At 36.2% G+C, this 20,615-nt stretch overlaps 1 protein-coding gene across 14 annotated transcripts in view; it reads left to right on the forward strand.

The window, feature by feature from the left end:
• The window catches only part of PDE1A (phosphodiesterase 1A), a 183,690-nt gene that overhangs the window by 57,195 nt on the left and 105,880 nt on the right, over positions 1-20,615 (forward strand). The window contains exon 1 of one of the 14 annotated variants that reach the window (XM_080600432.1): positions 7,035-8,964. The exons of 10 other annotated variants lie outside the window; for them this stretch is intronic. In XM_080600432.1, the coding sequence (XP_080456558.1) occupies positions 8,912-8,964 (53 nt within the window). In that variant the 5' untranslated portion in view covers positions 7,035-8,911. Of the gene's footprint in view, positions 1-7,034; positions 8,965-20,615 lie in introns of those variants that run through there. 3 more of the 14 variants (XM_080600436.1, XM_080600447.1, XM_080600439.1) reach the window with 3 other exon arrangements.

A 20,615-nucleotide genomic window follows, 5' to 3' on the forward strand; every position in this document is an offset into this window, starting at 1 on the left:
TAAGACTTCAGTGTGAAAAATACCGACTTGTTCTGAGGTCCAGGTACACCTACAAACCATATGTAAGGAAGTTAACAATGCCTTGGTGTGTGCTTTGTCTTCTCAGTCGATAAGGAAAACACTATGTTCTCTGGAGCTGGCAGAATAGCCCATTACATGTGTGCTAAGTACATATGTAAAATAATTGTATGAGTAATAAAGCCAATTATATTGTACCCACATTTAAGTATCTCAGAATTTAACTAGCAAAATTAGTCAGCCTCATGCTTTAGTTCAGGCAGATTATTGTATAAAATGAATGCATATTCATTTTTTTTTTTCCAGTTTGTGGTTCAAATACAGTTTTGAAGTCAATTTTTCTGAAAAGAGATTTTGAATGTATGAAAGTAAAAAGATTTACTGCTATGAAGAAGGGGAAGAGAAAAAAAATCCAGGCAGAGACCTTGCGGGAAACAATGACTCATCCACTGTTTATAAAGTGCAATATGTTTGGTACATTTCACATTTGCTAGTCAAGTCCTTTCTATCTTACATTTGCTTGCAAACTTATGACCCTTGAAGAAAAGTGTGAGCACTAAACTACTTCTGAGAACTGCATTTATTTTAAAACATTGTTGGCTAGGTGATATTCTGACTTACCTACTGTAGATTCTCTGACTGTTGAAACTTTTCCAAAGGAGTAACAGGTCCTGAAAACAGACTCACTAGTGAGCCCTTCTTCAGGGTCTCTAGCAGTGATTTCAGGGGGAAATGCATTGTATATTAGTGGAATTCTACTCACTTTCTCCAACAAGAGATTGAAGGATTCTCTGTCATTTTTGCACAGAATCTTTTAAAATCAAATGAGCTGATGCATTTGAAATACATTTCAAAGATTTCTCGAAAATCTAGACTACAATTATTGGGAGAGCTGTGTTCTGTAATACAGCCATAGTAAGAATTCACTTTACTGAGCTAAGAGAAATATGTGATATACAGAATTTAAATTTCAACTTTACTTGTTATTTTCCTCTGGAAATGCTAATGCTAAAAACAACCAAAGTTTTTTTATTTTTTATTTATTTATTTAATTATTTTTCTGGGTGTCCTTAAAGTATTGCTAGGAGAGAGAAACTTCCCACTAGTCTGCCACTAGCACATGCACACCTGGCATGCTTGGACAGATGTCATTACAATAAACACAGACTTGGGATGTACTGTGTGTTGGGGGGAGATGATGAGCTAGTATATGGAGCAAAATGATGTAGGTAACTTATATGTAGAATAAAGGATATATCTATGCAGTTTTCTTATCCTTGAAATCCAGCAGTCTGTATTGGAAAGACAGTAATAGAATCTATATAGAAAAAAAAATCAGATCATTACCGTGTGCATTATGTTTTGTGAACATCTTTCTATTACAAAGATAAGAATGATCAAAATGTTATTGTGTTAGAATAATAGATTTCTGAGTCATGCACAAGACATTTTTTGTCTATGGCCATGTTACATATCTGGGGGTAGAGCTGAACACAGAATTTCTTTATCACTATTTGTAAGTTAAAATGATGGATGTCAGATTTCAAGACATCTGCGGGGAAACCATTATTTAAAAGCAATTTTTGCAATCAGAAAGCAAAGCTCTGGTATTATTAGCGATGCTGGTTCAAAGAAACAGTTTTGCAAGAAGATATAAAATCACCTGTAGAGTTTTTGCTGTTGCAACTTCTTTTGTATCTGGTCTATGGATAATGGCAATGTGACCAAAGAGCAAGTAGTTGACAGGAAAAGGCACTGTGACAGCTCCCAGATACTGTTAATCCTCTAGGGAAATGCATGTGTATATACTTCCTAGTCTCCATGTCTCTCAAACTGGATGCCAGATATCTAATGATGGAAAACCAGAACATGTCAATAACTGTGTGTAGGCCAGAGTATTTTAGCCAATGAAAATGAATGAAATTCCAGAAAGCTAAGAAATAGCTAGACTTGGAGACTAAGGCAGTGCAAAATACTTTCAGAGTCTGAAATGAAAAAGTTATATTACCAATGTATCTGAAGCACAATTACCTGAAAAAAAATCTTTTAAAGAATGTTGTTTATTTTTAATATGTCATTAATCAGAACAGGCCTAAAACTCTTCCAGTTGCCTTGCAATGGTTTCTTTATTATGTATGACTGATTGTTTAACTTGCTTGAAGATCATACTCTGCCACCTACACAGAAATGGAAAACTGGATTTGAATGCGAGTTAAGAATAATAACCTATGCAGTGGAGAGATAGCTATGACAGATTCTTGCATCTTTATTCCAGACTTTCAGGTGATATCTTCTACTATAGAGAAAATTTTCACAGTCAGCTCAGAAATTTCATAAGTTCTTGAGAACTTTCTTCACCTAAGGAATTCAAGGAAAAAGCATCCACAATGTAGCATGTCTCTTCTGATTCTTTTTAGCACAGTCTGTCCTATTAAATGGCCATATATTTTCCATGGAGAGCTGCTGTTTAGCAGATAAATTCTTTTGGTCATGATCTTGACATTGGCCAATAGCCATTCCTAACGTATGCCACAGTTACTCATGTTATCCTTTTCATATTATTTTGGAGATTGTTCCAACCTATTTTTCCTATCTTTAAAGATTGTTCTGAATATTTATACTGTCACATATATTTAAGGCAATAACTTAAAAAAAAAATAATTACTTGATATTCTGTAGCCCATCTGTACTAAGTCCCTTGGCATTTTATATCCCTTTTACTCCCTTAAAAAATTACAGTGTGTAAGTCTGAAGTTGCTCTATTGTCTGTTATATGGTTGTCATTATTTGTCATTTAGGAAACTCAAAGCACATCAATTACAGTGTTTTCCAATAGAAATTGAATTTTCATCATCTGTGGCCAACAATAATATTGCACTGGCTCAAAACCAAAAAATGCCATGTTTTGACTTGTGTATCTCAGCACTAATTTAGCATCATATATCCCAAAGGAATTTCTTTACATTTCCCTTCCTCTCCTTCTCATTTCCCCTCCCCCCCTTCCCTTCCTCTCCACTAAAGATACCAAGTATAACATCCTAGTAATATCAGGTAGAATCAAAACAAAATACCTGTGATACTGGTCAAGTACTTCAGAAGAGTTATATTGATCTGGAGAATCAATGTTTTGTGAGACATTGGTATTTGTATTTTTTGGTATTAATTCCCTGGAACTGTTAAGTTTCAGTATCTATTTATAGATAGATGTCTATATATCATGGGTATCTATATGGATGTATTTGTTTGTATGTCTATCTGTCTATAGGTATGCATTTCATAGCATGTTGCTCAGTCTGTATTCTGGCTCCTGTTCCTCATGCTGCAGAGCTGCAGCATGTACTTCAACAACTGGTTAGTCTGCTTCTCCTTCCAACTACTATTCTGTTATCTTCTGATCAGAAAAAAATGATAGATATTTCTTCATTCATGGTCATGTAGGGGGATTCTAGACACCATCCTTCTTCATAGTGGTGCAGGATACTTTGTCACTTCAGTTACTTTGAAGATTAACTAATGCTCCCACCTTAGTGAAATGACAATACAAGTTCGATGTATTATAATTTTCAATGAACCTGTCCTTTAGTCTAAACTAGCTTCTTAAATGTCTAGTCAATGAAGAGAGCAGACACTATTGACAGACTTTGACAGACACTATTTGATTTTTAAGACATGCTGGGTGAGTCTCCTCGAGGTGCTCCTGCAGTAGCAGAGAAAGTCATCTTCTGTAGTATTGCAGAAGATGACTGGCTACATCCGAAGAAAGCCTGAAAAATGAAGGGACCAGTCAGATACTCCGGGAAAATATCAGGCTGAGACCCAGAGGCTTGTAGAAGATGAGCTTCCTCCCACAAAATGCCAGATCCTGTTTGTGAAGAAAACTTGTGGAGATATTCTTCTGTGCAAAAGTACCACTGATTTGCTCAAGACTTAAGATGTAGAAAAATATAATAGCAAAAGAGAAGAACTGGGAAGCTTCTTAAACCAAGTTACTGTGCTCTAGTCTAAGCAGAAAAGTCTCAGCAGGGAAATTAATCTGTGTGATGGCATTGACGTAAGTCTCTGCTCAGTTTGTGTGTGCATATAAACAGGGAAAGCAAGAGAGAATAACACAATTTTATAAATATTCTTACTTATGAGGAGTGAAAAGGGAAGCCAGATTTTAAAGACCTGCATAACTGTTTGCACAGAGCTTTACCACATGCACTATGATAGATCCAGCAATGTTTGCCAACTTTTCTATCTGTACTCTGAATGAGTCACAGTTATCTCCAGTACTCTCTAGTTTTTCAAGCCTGGCGAAGTCATTAGGTTAAGTTCCAGAGTGGGTTTTGCTGACGTCAACACAAAGAAATAAATTGAGGCTGTCCTACACATTTATGTACACAGAGTGCAATCAGCTTAATGCAAACCTCACAGAACTGTTGAGAGAAAAAGCATTCAGCCTGATCCATGATGGGATGAACTGTGCTGGGGAATATGGGTAGCTATAAGGAGAATGTGGGTAACTATAATTTAGCTCTTAAACCATTATACAAATGCAGTTTTTGTAGGTACTATTCTAAATTAAGCATGATGAGTTTGTGATAAAGTTCAACCTTTTTGTGGCAGGCAATCACAGCGTCTCCTATAGAATTTAACCAGTGTCTGGGGACAGTACAAGACATCAGACAGCTGGGTGATTTTATTGGCTCAGTAGTGTCAGAACAGGAGAGCCTGCATGTGAACTTGAAGTAGGCAAAACGGGTGCTGAGAGATATATTCCCCACACCATTACAAAGAACCTGTACCAGCTATTCTGTCTTGCAGAAAGCCTTGGAAAACAGTCTTCCTTGACAATGTGACGGTGACGGCATAGGTAGATTTCACATCACTCCCTCTAGTTTCTTATGCATGGGGAATGCTCTACCTGCCTTTACAGAGTGTATTTAATCCAATATAAGTACCTAAATGTAAATCTTGTTAGGAGATGCACAAGATACACTGATTTCCTACTGTAAAAAAAAAAATCTTCATACTTAGTGATTTAATTGCTTTACAAACATCTTAAACAGTGAACTGCAGCCAGGTACTGTACTGAAAAATAAAATAGCATTCTGGGCATAAGTCCCATTTTAGATTTTTATATTTCAAACCTGTACATTTCAAAAAGGTAAAGAGAGAAGTATGTAGAAGTAGTTGTCTTCCTTTTTTCTTCACTACTTTAATTAGTCCATAAAATAAATGGATGCATGAAACTTATCTCTCCACTTGTTCTCTTGCTTCCTCTTGAGCAGGGGAAGATTTCTGACCCCTTGCTTTATTATGGAAGCAGAACACAGATTATGGCATGTAATGGATTAAAGCTTTAAATGTCAAACCTCTTAGTTACCATCTTAATTGCCAACAGATTTGAAATTACAGTAGGAAAAATAATTATATTTCTAGACTTCTGGCAAAGAGCTACAGATCAATGAGAAAAATGTGACATTAAAACAAGTAGAGTAAAATAGTTTGGGTTCTAGCTCACATGTAATCTTTTGGATTGAGAAATAGTACTAGACATCAAAATTTAACTGTAGTTACAAATCTTGATGTTGGTGAAGCTCTGTTTTTGTGAGTGGTAAAGTATTATATGCTTTTAGTCGAAAAAGTCTGCTTTCACATGAATATGTGCTTGGGAGATGAAGTAAAAATAGCTTGCATCATTTAGAAAGAATAGTCATTGGTTGTGATGGGCAAACAATAGCAACAACAATGGGAAAATACATTGGAAAACAATTCAGGAGTTTTCTGCTTGACTTTCATCCAGTGTTGGGAAATTAAATAAGAGATCTCTAGGGCATCAGTTAAACAGATTTTTACCATTCTAATTACCTCTGAAAGGATTAGTATGAAGCTAGAAAATATGATGTATATTATCTATAGAGGACTTTTAAAAATTGCTGTTGTGTTTTCAAGCAGGGTACTTCCTCATTCTAATAAAAATGCCTTCATTCAGTGTATCTGGTACAGGTATATCCTTGATTAATATCTCTGCATGATCAATATATTGATTAAGATCACTGCTGGATTATCCAATACTGAAATCTACAAAAAGTTACATTCTATATTCTATATATTGATTTTTCAACTGAACAATGCAGGAGTCATCTTAGTTGGACTCAAGCTTCATACAGTCTAATTAACCTGTCATACCTTTTTTAATGCACTTTTTGAAGAATTTGTGTGCATACTCATTCAACAAGTAGAGCTGATTTCTGAATATTATATGGAAAAATTCTGTGACTTGTTGCTGTGTTGAATGAAAACTCTAAGTGGACAAAAAAAGGCTGTTTGGAAGATGAAAAACTATCCAATTAAAACAAAGTTCTGTTGTCATTTAATATTCACATTTTCCTTCCCTGCCTTTTTTTAACAGCTCTCAAATTCCTTGTAGCCGAAGTAATTACACTGCAGGAATTTCAGCTCCCCCAAACAGTACTTTTTTCAGTGCCATGCTTGAATGGAAGTCCCATGAACAACAATGTTCATTGGACTAGGCCCAGAAAAAAAAATTGTTAAGATGTGTACTAGTTTGGGGACTGGTAAAACTGCTAGATGAAAGGTTGGGGAGTTCAATGGAAAAACATATTTGGTATAGCACTCACTGAGGATTTGAAGATCTTTTTTTTCCCTTGAAACTCTCAGAAGATACCAAGATCATCATGCTGAGCTACATGAAATCTCTCTGAATAACCTAAGTACAGCAATCCTATGCACATAATACGAAACAGAAAGAAAAGATAAATTTCTTTGTGATTTGCAGCTTTCTCTATAGACGGTGAGTGAACATGCTTCAAAAAGCAGCAAATTATTTTGAAAAGCTGAAAGCCAGAGCAGGAAAACTGCATGAAAAGAAATGTGAATCTTGGCAGGCAAGAATAAGAAAGAACATGACTACGTGAAAGGCTTTTAAAATATGACAGCACTCTGAACACTGCATATTGTTGAAGAAAGATCCTCAGATCCTTCAAGATCCTGACAAAAATGAACCTGTGATCTGATAAAGATAGTTGTCTTGATGAAGGTGTAATTCTGTCTACTTCTCAAAGGAGTAGAAATAAAAAGTGGGGCAGGGTAAAACTGAATCAACAATAAATAGCTGGTGATGGCTGTCTTGACCATTTTTCTTTAGATAATTGCTCAGTGGTTGTGTCATGGAAATAGTTTCATGTAGTGTGGGGATCAGTTTCAGGCTAACCAAACTTTGCACTATCATGATGTTCTATAAGCAACATATATTAGATCTAGGAAGATATTTTACCTGTTTCAGTAGAATCTGCTAATCTCCTAAATTTTCCCATGTGAAAGTGCATATTACCAGGATATTGGTTATCTCCCTGATTGTTATGTATCATTATTTCATGGAAATTTGGTGAAATTCATAATTTGTGGATAATGTAGTATGAATTTGCTTAGTCAAGTACAGCCTAAGTCACATCTCAGTATTACCTTTTTTTGTCTTTTTTTTTTTTTCAGATTTAGTGTCCCTCATGCTTAATTTGATAATGCCAGTATTATACTCTTAACTGTGTAAATTTACCACTCTTCTGCTCTGCCTCCAACCAATACTGCAGTTGCAAAAGACTCCCAGCCTTCCTGATCCTGCTTGTCACATATCAGAAACGTTACCTAGCACATAGTAAGTGCTTTTTGAGAGTTAAGCTGGAATGAAATGGGATCACAGGGAAGGAACCACTGTGGTGGGTCCTTTCCCTCCTCCGCAGGAGGGGGCATGCAGTGCCAGGGTGCTGTGCAGCCAGCTGCACGCGGGTGAGTGCTCGCTGCTTGCTTTCTGCTCCTCTGGCTGGGTTTCATGTTTCGCATCAAGACCTTTGCCAGCACCACTTTATTATGGACCCCTCGAGGTGCCTGGGAAATGGTATCTCACCTGAACCACTCATGACCAGTCCCACGAGAACCACAGTCCTGCTCCTGCCTTGAAGCTTTCGTTACAGCCTCTGTTTGCTGCGGTTGAATTCTTCCTGATTTATGTCAGCGTGATGTCAGAGTAAGCTCTTGACTTTGAATCTCTGTTGAAATCTTATCTTGCAAACAGTAACAGTTTGCTACTGTCACTATCTGAACTTGGTCAGCTTTGTTTTCTTCACTCACATAGCATTGGTTTGTTTTATGTAGTTATGGTACTACCAGCTGCAAACACCATATTCTGCTTCAGCCAACTCTAGGTTATTAGGTTATGAATGCTAAAAATTATGAGCAGTGCTTTAATTTACATAGCTATAGCCACACATCATCCAGAGTGAATAAAAGCCAGATTGTAAAATAATTACAATCTCTTGAAGTGGAGCCAGCCTCACAGACCAGATCCATCCGTCTTCATTAATTTGTATACAGTTCTTTTACCAGAACAAACTTTCTGAAGGTACTCGCATGGGAATGCTGAAACAGCTGCACAACTTTTATTTTGAAGAAAAACAAGTTGAGCCTTGGAACAGTGTGTTTTAAAGAGCGAGGGAGAGAGTGACTCTGCATTTAAGACTTTGACCAGCATGTGTAAGAAGTGCTCTCATGGCTGGAATAATCTAAAACATTTTTACCTGGGTAGCACTTGGCAAAGCTCCCCTTTTTTCCTGCACAGTTGAAAGGAATCCAGTACAACTCTGTGCTTCGATCAACTTGACTCCAGTTTTGCTCAGCCTGTAAGGTCTGCTGGTGCACGGACGTGCCTGTCTTATGTGGCCTCTATGGCCCTTTTCTGCTCAACTGTCAGAAAGAGGGAGGGAGGCTTCCCCCAGCACCAAAATATCGTTCTGTGTGCTCTCTGCAGCACAGTAGCTAAGACCAAGTTTCCTGGTTACTCCCTGGTCTTTTTGGAGTTATTTGCTGGAAGAAGTCTTTTTTCCGTCTTTAAATGGATGATTGTGTTACAATCAAGAAAAAGCATCTCCAAAGACCAATCTTTAGGTAAGTGATGCTACTGTTTCTTTGAACTGAAGACATTATGAACTTTACATCCTATTTGTTAGCTTAAAGTTCATATGCGAACACACAAAAAATTGCTCAAGAAAAAGAGTTTAATGTTAGATACTATTAGATAATTTTGGTGGTCAGATTATATTTTTTCTCCTTGTATGGGGACTTTGCAGATTTTTCTTTCTGTCATCTACATTTTCTATAGTTTTGTGGGGGATTGCCTTTATTATGAAAGAGGAGCAACATAGCTCTTGAAACTTTTTTTTTTTTTTTGGTGCGCGTGTTTTGTTTTGTTTTCCTACAGCTCTGCAGTCCCTCAGTGTATTCTGGAATTATAAAACTGTTTAAATGTGGAACATGAGTCTTGGTTGGTTTAGTTGACTATGTCTGGGTGGCAGAGTTTTCGTATTTGAAATGATGCGCCTTATAGAGTAAAGGAACTTGCTTGCTGGGACATACAGCCAAGGGATTAAAATATAACTAATTCACAAGACTCTTCTGATAGGAAAAGCTCATGTTTAAAGAGTAACAAGTTGGAAGTTTTGTGAGGTGGATCTTCACTGCCTCCTACATATGTGATTTTGATCCATGAAATAAGTTTCTGATTATTTTATATTTTAATGTCAATTGTAAATTTCTTTTTACAAATCAGGACTGGATTTATTTTATTTATCTTTTACTAAAGCATACCCCTTTATTTCCTTTGGCCACTGCTAGCTTCAGACTAAGTGATCTTGCATGGGAAATAATATTTCTCTAACTACTAGTAAGGTTTCATTGGCCATAGGATTAAATATACCTGCAATAGTTCACATTTCTTTTTATGGCTAGTGACATCTTCAACAAAACTCCAACTCTTACTGGATGACCAGTAGGATATTGAAACCACAGTGTTTATATGACAAATAAATATAAGATTATAGATGGTCCCAGAGCAAATACAGGTTTGTTATTTATTGGATGGCCACTACTGATGTCATATATTATGAGATTACAGTAATGGCTGGCATTTCAACTTCAGAGTAAACTCAGGTAGCCATGCCAGGATTATGTTCTGCTACCTGGGGAGAAGTCTTTCAGTAGTGTACAGTTATGGTGCAGAAAGGGAATACAGAGATTAAAAGGTTATTACAGGAATGAAATGGCCTAAATGCTAACCTTATATTGGAAAGTCCTGTGTGGATTTGCTATGTAATTTATATCAGAAATTAAATGAAATGTATTGCACTTTGCTTTAATAAAGTGGGGCTAAGACGTTATTTTGTAGAAAGCTGTTGACTGAAATTAATAGTTTAGTTCACTATATTTCTGTTTAAACATCTGTAACCATTTTTAAAGGATCAATGATAACTATCCAATAAACTGTAACCTTTAAAAAATTATTATAAAAGCACATTCTTCACAGTCTTTTGGGGCCATTAGAATTGCGGGTGAAGTGCATATTTCCTGATGTGTTCAGAAATCTGCTGTAGCTCATGTAGCACTGGATAGTTTGCAAAAGTTTTCTTAATGGATATCTCCCTAAATTGTCTCGTGGTTGTAAGCTTAACTCAATGAAATACAAGAAATTTCAACATTTCTTACCCAATTCATTCCTGCAAATCAGTTTTAAATACAGAGCAGCAACTAACTATTGCTGGCATGCTTAATCCAGAGCAAGAAAGCCCCTAATATGGAAAGCCCCCTAAGAGCCCACGGCTCTGCAGTGACTCTTCTGGCAAAAGATCTCTGTTATAGTACAGTAAATGCTTAAGAAACATTTCCAAGGTCGAGACCAGCACAATATTTTAGGCAGCTCAAACAGAAAGACAATCTCCGTATGCCATAAAGATCGTATCATGTACAGTAAATACAGATGCTATCATAGTACATTAAGCAGATGATTTTTTTAAAGTTCATTTTCCTTCTGACTTTGGAAAATATTCTCCAGTGAAATAGTGCTCTTACACACATATTGTGAAGATTTAGCCTCAGTCCTTTTAATCCTGTAATTTTCTTCCCATGTAAGTAGTATGGTTTTACTGGGTGCAAACCTTACTTTGAAGTAACTGAATCTGCAGTTCAGATGATATTTTTTCCCACAAAAAAAGAAGAAAATATCAAATTGCCCATATATAAGTGTGTGCGTGTGTGTATGTGTGAGTGTAATCTGTATATACAGCCAAAAGTAATTTTAGATGTACACTAAAAAAATCAAGTCTTTCTTGGGAGCTATATCAGAACTTAAGTACCTGTGAGTATCTTCCTTAGCAAGGTACATTTACAGTGGATATATGCTTTTGTTTGAGTTGCCTTTCCAGTAACAAAAAAAACAAACAAACACCAGACTGAGGATCTATTGTAAATGTTACCTTCCATGTTACCAATCCTTTGTGTAAGAGTATGATAAGTACTATATTTTCAGATGTGGAAATCAATAATAAAAAAGTTATTTCACACTCTTTTTTTTTTTTTTTTTGTTAAATCCTGAATTCATGAAGAGGTAATAATATAAAAATGCTGTGAAAGAAGTGTAACTTCTGATATTTCCAACCTAGTTGCGCTACGAATTAACTAAAAAATTCATTCAGAAATATAGCTGTGTAAAAAAGCCAAGCTTATGAATCATATAGAAGTATTACTAAATCACATCAATTTGGATGAAATTTTGTAATTGCATCAGAACCCAACTGCTAAATACTTAGAGATTCCTGCCTTTGTTAATATCAAAATATCAGCCTGTTATATGCGAAGATAATTCAACAGAGCTCATAGCTTGGATATTCACTAGCTATTTTAATGCTAACATAAATTACTGAGGACATTCCGTATTTTTATTAAGACCAGCATCTTGAGCATATTTGCTATAACTGGAAATGGTCAAATTAATTCAAACAATAAACAAATCAGCTTTCTCAAAGAATGCAGTGGGAGCTTCATAGCTCTGCCATTTAAAATTGGACTGAATAAAGCCATATAAAATATGCTTTAGGAAACAAATCCTTTCCTGCCAACTGCATAGATTAGATGACATAATAAGTGTTTTAGTTCTCAGATTTATGTGATTTCTATTAACATAAGAATTTCCACAATCGTTAGTCAATGCTTACACTGAAGCTAATGCTTTTCTACACTCCAGTCTGCTTTTTGTTGTTTTTTGTGACTTTGGTCTTCTTTGTCTTCACTGTGAATGGAAGCAAAAGAATCAGAGTGTCATAAGAAAAGTTGTTCTTCTGGTAACTGCCTTAGTGGGATCCAAGAAAACCTGGAATTATTTCAAGAAATCCATGGCCTTTTGAGATTTCCTGATCAACTGTAGCTGGATAATAGCAATGAATTTTTCTTTGCTGTATAACTTTGATTTAATGTGTTTTTAAAAATATTAATACATTAGCTTCAAAATACTTCTCTCTTCTGTTCTCTGTTTGTCACATTTTCTGTGGAAAAATAGTGTTCATGGTGTTCTTTCTCCTGCTTTTTGGGAGAGAACAAGGGTGGAAAAACACTTGTTTTCTAACTCTTCAGGGAGCTCTACTACTATCTTTAATATGGTGTCTGCCTATGATAGAAGCTTCTTGTACTGTTGCTGTTGTTCCATTATCTTTGTTCACTATATATTATGGAAGTTGTATTAATTGCAATTAACTAGACTAGATCTCTCTGTAACTTTATCTCCTCTTTTACTAAGAAAATGACCCAGTCCAATCATTTGGTCTCTTACTTCTAGTTCCATAAATAAAAAAGTCTGATTTGTTATTTTGTTTTATGATAAAATCAGCTCCAAAAACTGGATCCTGAATCTTACTGTAATCCGCTGGCAGAAGCTGTTCCAGCATGATTCTTACACCACTGCAGGGCACATAGGTGATGCCAGGTGAGGGCTGTGCAGTATATTGCGTATGTTTACAAAGACCAGGTTTCTACAAAATATTTATACTGCCATCATTTGTGGAATAAGAATAATCTATACCAGTAACTTTATTTTTCATTTACATGTAGTATAGTAAAATATAGAAACAGCACGTTCTGTGACTTCTAGACATTACAACTTTTTGGCAGACTCTTCTTCTATGGAAAAAATATACTGACAAGTATTTTCTAGCAAAAAATAACCATCAGTGTAATGCCCTCTCTTTTTATTTATTTATTTATTTTTTTCCTGGAAGCTCAAAATATTCAGGAGTTTTCCAAGTACAAACAAACACATTCTGATATATAAGAATGGTATTTTTTTTTTTCTTATTTGTGATTTATAGTTTACTCTTTTTACACTATGACTTCAATATAATATGTACTGAACAGGTATCCTCGTGTTTTACAGGAGCATAAATGGTTCTTGCACCTTCTCAATTAGTGTCCATGGAGTAGGCACAAAATCAGAATATCACATGAAAAGGATGTATCTCAGTGAAAAGGAAATGGTTGTAACAGTAGGCAACCTAGAAATTAGTAGACCTTAAAGCTATATAGTGGTTTAAAAGGTTGTAAAAAAAAAAAAGGTTGTTTTCTCTCTTTATTAGTAGTGGTCTTCAATGGGTCCAAATTATTATCCTTATTCCTCGTGTGTAGAGAATAAGCAGATATATGGAAAACTTTGCCAGGTTTATGTTGAATTGTGCACTACAATTACTATGAATGTACATTATATATCATTATTGCTAGTGATCGCTTAATTGTAAATTAATGTAGCATATTAATTTAATGAGTGATAATTTATTCCAATGGTGTAGGAGGAAGGTGGGAAGGGAAGAGAAGATGTCATCATCTTTTGCTTCTTACTTTAAAGAAAGGCTGGAATGTAAAAGCACAGTTCCACAAGAAAACCCTGACATCACAGTTGGTTTCTTGATTTCCCTTTGCCCTAACAGCAAAGTTTGCTGCACCTTCTGCAAGGTTATATACAGTGCTTAACCATGGCCATCTCATTGGTGATATTGCTGAAGGTATTTTCTGCCTACATGCTTGCTTCTGCCTCTTCTGTGTGGCTGTAATGGTTATATTGATGGGTAAATACCCAAATATTATGTTGTTGTGTATTGGTTTAAACAACAGTTGTTTTTAAATGGCAGTACCTTAAAAGATTTAACTTAGAAACTGGAATGAGAAAGAGGTTAACATAAAAAGTAATCACAGAAAAACTGGGCATTGGGAGGAGGATTGAGAGGACAGAAACATCTGCTCTTACAGCAAAACATACTATATGGTAGAGATAGCTTGGCAATCACCAGATTGAGATAGGAAGTTGGGAGAACTTTTATAGTCATCACAGTAATGATAGTCTAGATTGCTGTTGAAGTGATGGGGGAAATCCCAGCTGGTTTTGAAAACTGAGTTGTGAAGAGGACTATTTATTTTTGTACTTTTGACAGTAGAAAACAAAAGATTTGATGGATTAGAACCATTTATTTATTTATTTATTTATTTATTTTTTTGTATTGAAGTACAACTTTTTGTGTACTAAAGTATAACTTAAGACAGTTCATTAATGAGAGCACGCTTCTTTATTTAAGCATTCTGCTCTGTATTGTTGTGTATCCAGTTTTGTTCTTCTCTGGGTTTCGCACTCTAAGGAAAATACCATATGAAAACCAGTTTTGCATCATATCTCATGCTTCTTATTAGAGCTTTCGCTTTATTCATACTTAATCAAGAACTGATTTAACAACAGTTTTGACTGTAGACTTTCTTTTGGTTGGAATTAAAGTGTCATTATCTAGTGCAAGGTTTGAAAGGACATTCGCACAAAAGTCAGGCTATGCCTCCACTAGGATTAAAAGGAGTCAATTTTTCGGATAGTAGCAGAAGAGCAGCGGCAGATCATGCATGGCTAGTTGCATTTTGGGGGAGTTAAGAAGGGAAGAGAGGAACTTCTAGTATCCCTGAAGAAACAGAACTGACAGTACTTCAACAGAACGGTACTTCAAGCAGAGAAAGCAACAGTGGAAGAGAAAGAAGACAGTGAATTTTTTTGCATATCCTAAAGAATTGAGAAGATGGGAGGCAGGAAAGAAATTGAATTCTGCTGAGATATGAGGTGGAATTCTGCTTTTCCCTGGTGGGGAACTTTTTTCCTTATTTTTCTCTGAATAATCAGAAGTGATAACATAATTCTTTTTAGGGTGGAATTGACATATTCTGAAGGCAGATTTAAAGAATTAAGCTGTAAGTGCAAGCACAAGGAGTCCTGGCATTGTGAATACATTGTATTGGAAATATGTTTCATCAGAGCTAGTGGCTCTGTTATGCTGAGCTCTCCACATGTTTGTGACAAGGCCCACGAGTGAAGAAGAAGCATTGTAAGTGGTAGTGGTAGACAGACATGCACTGTCCCACATCACAGATTAGCAGAAATTTTCAAATTGGTGGGAAAAGGAGTTGTAGCACAAGGTAAGAGTCATTCTTCTGCCTCACAGAACTTGCAGCCTTTGGTGTGGTGGGAGACCATTATTTTTACTTCTCCTTTGCATTATCCATGCATTTTCTGGAGAGTCATAGGCTAACGTTGCCTGGTATAGTTTAAGAGTACTCATTCCTGCTTTCTCATGGCATTGGTTCCTACACTTGCCACAGAGTACTGAGTACCCATTTTGTCTCAGTTTAACATCCTTTGTATCCACATACAAGCGCCTGTGAATGAAAACTGCAGCTCTGCCAGTGCAGCAGCTCTGTGAAGCAAACTTAATGAGTCAGCAGAGGAAGTGTCCTCTCTTGTATTTTTTAAAAATAAGCAGGTTTTCCATGTGGTAAAAGCAGAGTTTTGAATTTGTTTCTGTGGCAGGCAGAAGGCTGCGCTGAAACATGGCTTGGCACCTGGCTGGGGTCAGGGACCAGAACAGAGGTGGTTCTCTTGCCTCCACGTCTAGGATAGACTAGGATGGGAACTTGCTGTGGAGAGAAGCTGCAGCAAAGAAGGGAGGTGGGCTTCCTTTATGCAGGTTTTAAACAGCTGCTTCTGTCAAACAAGATGAAACAGCTTCCAGCATAATCCTGGCTAGATCACAGGAATCTCATGCCCATCAGTTTTAAAAACAGACTATGCTGACTTTCTAGGTTTCCAAGCATCCTGTGTGCACATAAGTGTACTTGAAGCAAAAGGAGTCCTGACTCACCCACGAGCAGAACCATGTACGATGGGCCTGGTCATTGTATTGTGTTGAGATGTTCATTAGTGTTTGTTCATTAATCTGCCTGGTAATTATCTGCATTAAATATGAGAATGAGAACTGGCTATGTCTGGAAGTTACCATGTTTTAAACATCTATTTATTTATTTATTTATTTATTTATTTTCCTGTTGTAGATTTAATATATTAGTGTATTCTGTGTGTAGAATATTCTTGCCAGTCCTTAAGTTGTTATCAGATAATGTTATTAAAAGTTGATTTCCAAACCAGGAGAGAATAGCAAAGAACAATCCAAGCCAATACTCTGTTTATTATTGGACATTATGGGAATCTTGGTTTTTGAAATGTTTAATTTTCCATTTAGCCAGCTCTTGCAAGCATTCATTTTAATTCTTCAATATTTCGTCTTTTAGGTAGGTAGATAAGCAGATAATAGAAAAAATGATGCAAACTGTCTGCCCACCTAAGAATCATGACTATGATGGTTTACTTTATAAATGCATGTGAAAGTGAAAACAGGATTTGGCAAGGCATTTAGAAGAGTTACATTTTAAGTATTTTTAACTTTTGAAAATGCCTATGGTGCCTATGAGGCAATAATGACAAAGTAAATTAACAAAACCAAAAGAGAGTCTGAGAAACAGTTTACACAAATCTTTGGAACTGTTATCCCAAAATATTACTAGGATTCTGCTCTCAAGTGTGATTTTAAAATTGTTTTAAAAATGTGAATTTTGATGACCATGATAGACGGTCATCAAATCCATAGGTTGCATTGGTGTAAAGCTGTGGTTTTCTGAGCTAAGCTGCTAGTGTACAAAAATGGACTTAATGGTATATTCTTTGTTAAGAAGTTGGCCATTACAACACTACATTTGAATCAATGTCATTTTCTCTCATATTCTTTTCTGGAAATCTGATTTTACTCACAGCTTGAAAACGTGAAATTCAGCAGGAGGTAGTGGAGATAACAAAGGCTTCATGTGCAATACAGGACCATCTACAGATGCTAAGTTGGCTAATGCAGGCAGTTCCGTTCCTCTATCCTTAGTTAATACCCTAACTCATATACATGAGCTTGCACATAGTTGTAACAAACCAAAAATTGTTGGGGAATGACATAGGAAACTGGACAAGTGGGAGGATCAGGGCTGGTGTGAGCAAGTGAGGACATGAATCTCGTTCTCCTACCTCCATGCACCTTGCAGTGGAGGTTTCTGCAGTGCTGTGTGTGCCTGTTGCTGCTGGGATGCACGCTGCTGAGGTGCTTCAAGCTCACCTGGTGGCTGCGTGGTGACTTCTGTCAGCATCAAACTGGGTTTTGAATGTGGCTTTAGCCACTCCAAGATGTCTCTATGCTGCTCCAAATTTCTGTATTTCCCTTATACCTCTTTTAAACTGACTCCTTTTTTATTTCAGAAGTCTCTCCATAATTCCCTGGTGAATTCCTGTAGCTGATGGTCATCTCCCTCTTTGACATCAACAGTTTTGTGAAAACATCCTTCCAGAGAGTTTTATGCATCCCATCCACACACACTACTTACACTCTCGCTCCTACTGTTATCCAGCTACCTAGCTACCTTTTTTTTTTTTTTTTTTTTTTTTTTTTTTTTTTTGCCAAAGACAGATGCTACAGACACCTCCACAGATGCAGATGAAGTGTCAGGAGTTTAAAGATAGGACGTCAGCACTAGAATTGAGCTTGATGATTGGGTTGAATATATAAGGAAGCAGAGGATCTTGGGTAGGAAAGGTCACAAAGACCTACTGGTGGGAAGAATCTGTTATTATTCAGAGGAGAAAATACATGGAAAAACAAGGAGGAAAAAGGAGAGAGAAAGTCCACAAGTATGTAGATACTGGTAAGGCTACATAAGGGATGGAATATAATGGATTAAAAAAATCCAAAACTGGAGATCATTTATGATTTAATGAGTGGCTTTAGTGGCAGAAGTACACTGAGAAGTTGGATAAGAGTTTGTGGAATTGAGAATGAGAATGGGTGATGAGAAGATGTGCAGAGATGATGTGAAGCAAAAAAAAAAAAAGAAAAAAAAATAGAAAAGTGGATAATAAAGAAGTGAAGGCAAAATTAAAAGAGAAAGAGAATGAGTAATATAGAATATAATGAGGGATGTGGAAATGCAAAGACAAGCAGGTGGTGAGCTGACAGAGAAATTAATGAGAGCGTGGTCATTTGCAGTCTTACATGCTTACTCATCCCTAATATACCACAACATAAATTGTGTTAATTACTCCATGTTATCTGTAGGTAGACTACAGATAGTGACTGGTGAAATATATTAAATATGTAATATTGTCTTGATAGTCTGGTTGGGATACTGCTAGCTAGCGTGCTGTTTTGTTCTACTTCTAGGAAAACGTTTCCAAGGTTAATGATGAATTCAGGAGACATTACAACAAGATTAGTAGTTAAGTCATTTTCCAACTGGCATGAGTGAGCTCTGTAATGTTTCTCGTTAATATTGTTAAAAGTGTCTGATTCTGCAAAGTACTTCAATGAAACAGTGATCTGAAAAATCCACTTAGGAAGCAGATCCTTTTTTTTTTTTTTTTTTGAGTTTGCAAAAAGTAAGTAAAGCAATTTCCTGATCACCAGAAATGCCGACACACGGCCTTCCTCCAGGCCTGCAACTAGTGTTAGAAACACTGCCTGACATAGAGAAATTAAGTCAGCTTGATTCTTCTGTATTGCTATTCTGATTGTTGGAGCTCTAAGGTTTTCAGTCTACATTCAGAGCTTAAAGCATGCAGCTCTAACCACACCATGGTGGTTGTTATACACTTTATGGGTAAACATCTGTATTTTTGGAGGAAATTAGTTTGGTCTCCTGGTAGCAGAAATGGAGAGATGTTTTGTGCTGAGCTGATCTATCTTAAATTATTAATCCCCTTACTTTAGGCAATCCAGTTTTCAGCACTGGAATAATAGGTCTTGCTAACCTCTCATTTGAAATGTAATGATGTCTTCTCGAGGCTTTGGATACACATTAACTGGAATGTTTGTATTATGCAAACCAAGTAAAACGCATTGGTGTAAAACTAATGTATTGCACTAACCTTCACTGTTGATAATGGACAATTAAAAGAAATTGTTTAAACATTTCTGTGAACCAGAATTAATAGCTTCCTTAATGCTGGAGAAAGGATTTCAACGCTATAATGACATGGTTCATAAAAATTAAAATTTAAATAAACAAACATTATACTTGAATAGCGGGGGTGGTATTTCTAAATAATTAACAGAATTTTCTTGTTGTTTTGAACAACAACAACAAAAAGCAGAAACAACCAAATCCCCATAAAAATGCATATAGATTTTAAACAATGTTCAGCAAGACTGATCTAGTCAGAATGATTGCCCCTTCAGGGGCCCAATTAAAATGTACTGTTGTTATGTTACCAGGTCTCCCCATCTACATTCCACCCTCCTGGAATGTAAAAACAAAACAAAACAAACAAACAAACAAACAAAAAAACCACAAAAAACCAAAAAAAACAAACGCCTTTAATGACTCTGTTACCTAATGTACCACACTACATAAAGCTTTTCTAAGGAATCTAGAAGAGTATTTCCTAGCCCAGCCTGAACTCCATCCTGCTACTGGCTGCTTCCATGACAGGACGTAGCTTCCTTGCATGGTCTCTCAGTGTATGTGCACTACAGTGAGATCTGCAGGAAAAAAATGCCCAAAGCTATTGAAAAGATTGCTTCTTTCTCTCCTCAGTATATGGAGGAATACTTTGTCATCAGCTTCTTATTAGGAACTTTTTTGCGTGTTTACCTCTCTGGCTTTCAGTCTTCTCTTTGTTTGACAAAACCAATCCAGTTCTTCAGTATTTCTCTTCAGGTGAATTTTCCTTAATGTCTGGGTTTTATTGTTTCCTTTTCCTTTGTGGTATGTCTACAGCTTTCTTCAAAGTATAATTCCTCCAAATGGACAGATTATTCCAGTAAAAAATTATATAGGTGTTAGTTGAGAGAAAAATGAATGTGTCTCAAAATCGAAGCAACTCTTTTTTATATCAGCAAGACTTGTTTTTTTATGCTATTATCCCTTCTTAGTCATGATATCATTCCCAAGATAATTTCCATATCATTTTCGGTGTTACTGCTGCCTCATCAAGTGTCTCCATCTCCTTTCTATAGCATTTTTCAATTGTCTCTATTAAATGTTATATCATGTAATAAGAAGAATTTCTTCAAATGAAACTTTTATCTAACCTCCTAGGTACTTGCAACTTCACCTATTCTGGTCATGTTCACAAACTCTTATCACCGAGCTTTATGTCTCTATCCAAGAGAATATGCAGTTGATTTGAGCTGGTATCTTATGATACCACTTGAATTGTGCTCTTTCTGTGGCAGTGAACTATTCGTAATTGTTTATTCAACCAGACATATCCTCATTTTAGGTAGTTTCATCAAAATTATATTTCCTTACTTTCTTTATGAGAATGTCTCATTAGGATAGCAGGAAAGAGTTTATTAAGTCATTATATTACAAAAACACTTCCT

The sequence above is a fragment of the Anser brachyrhynchus genome (genome assembly GCF_964034855.1).
Source record: "Anser brachyrhynchus genome assembly, chromosome: 7".
In the NCBI taxonomy this organism is placed as follows: domain Eukaryota; kingdom Metazoa; phylum Chordata; class Aves; order Anseriformes; family Anatidae; genus Anser; species Anser brachyrhynchus.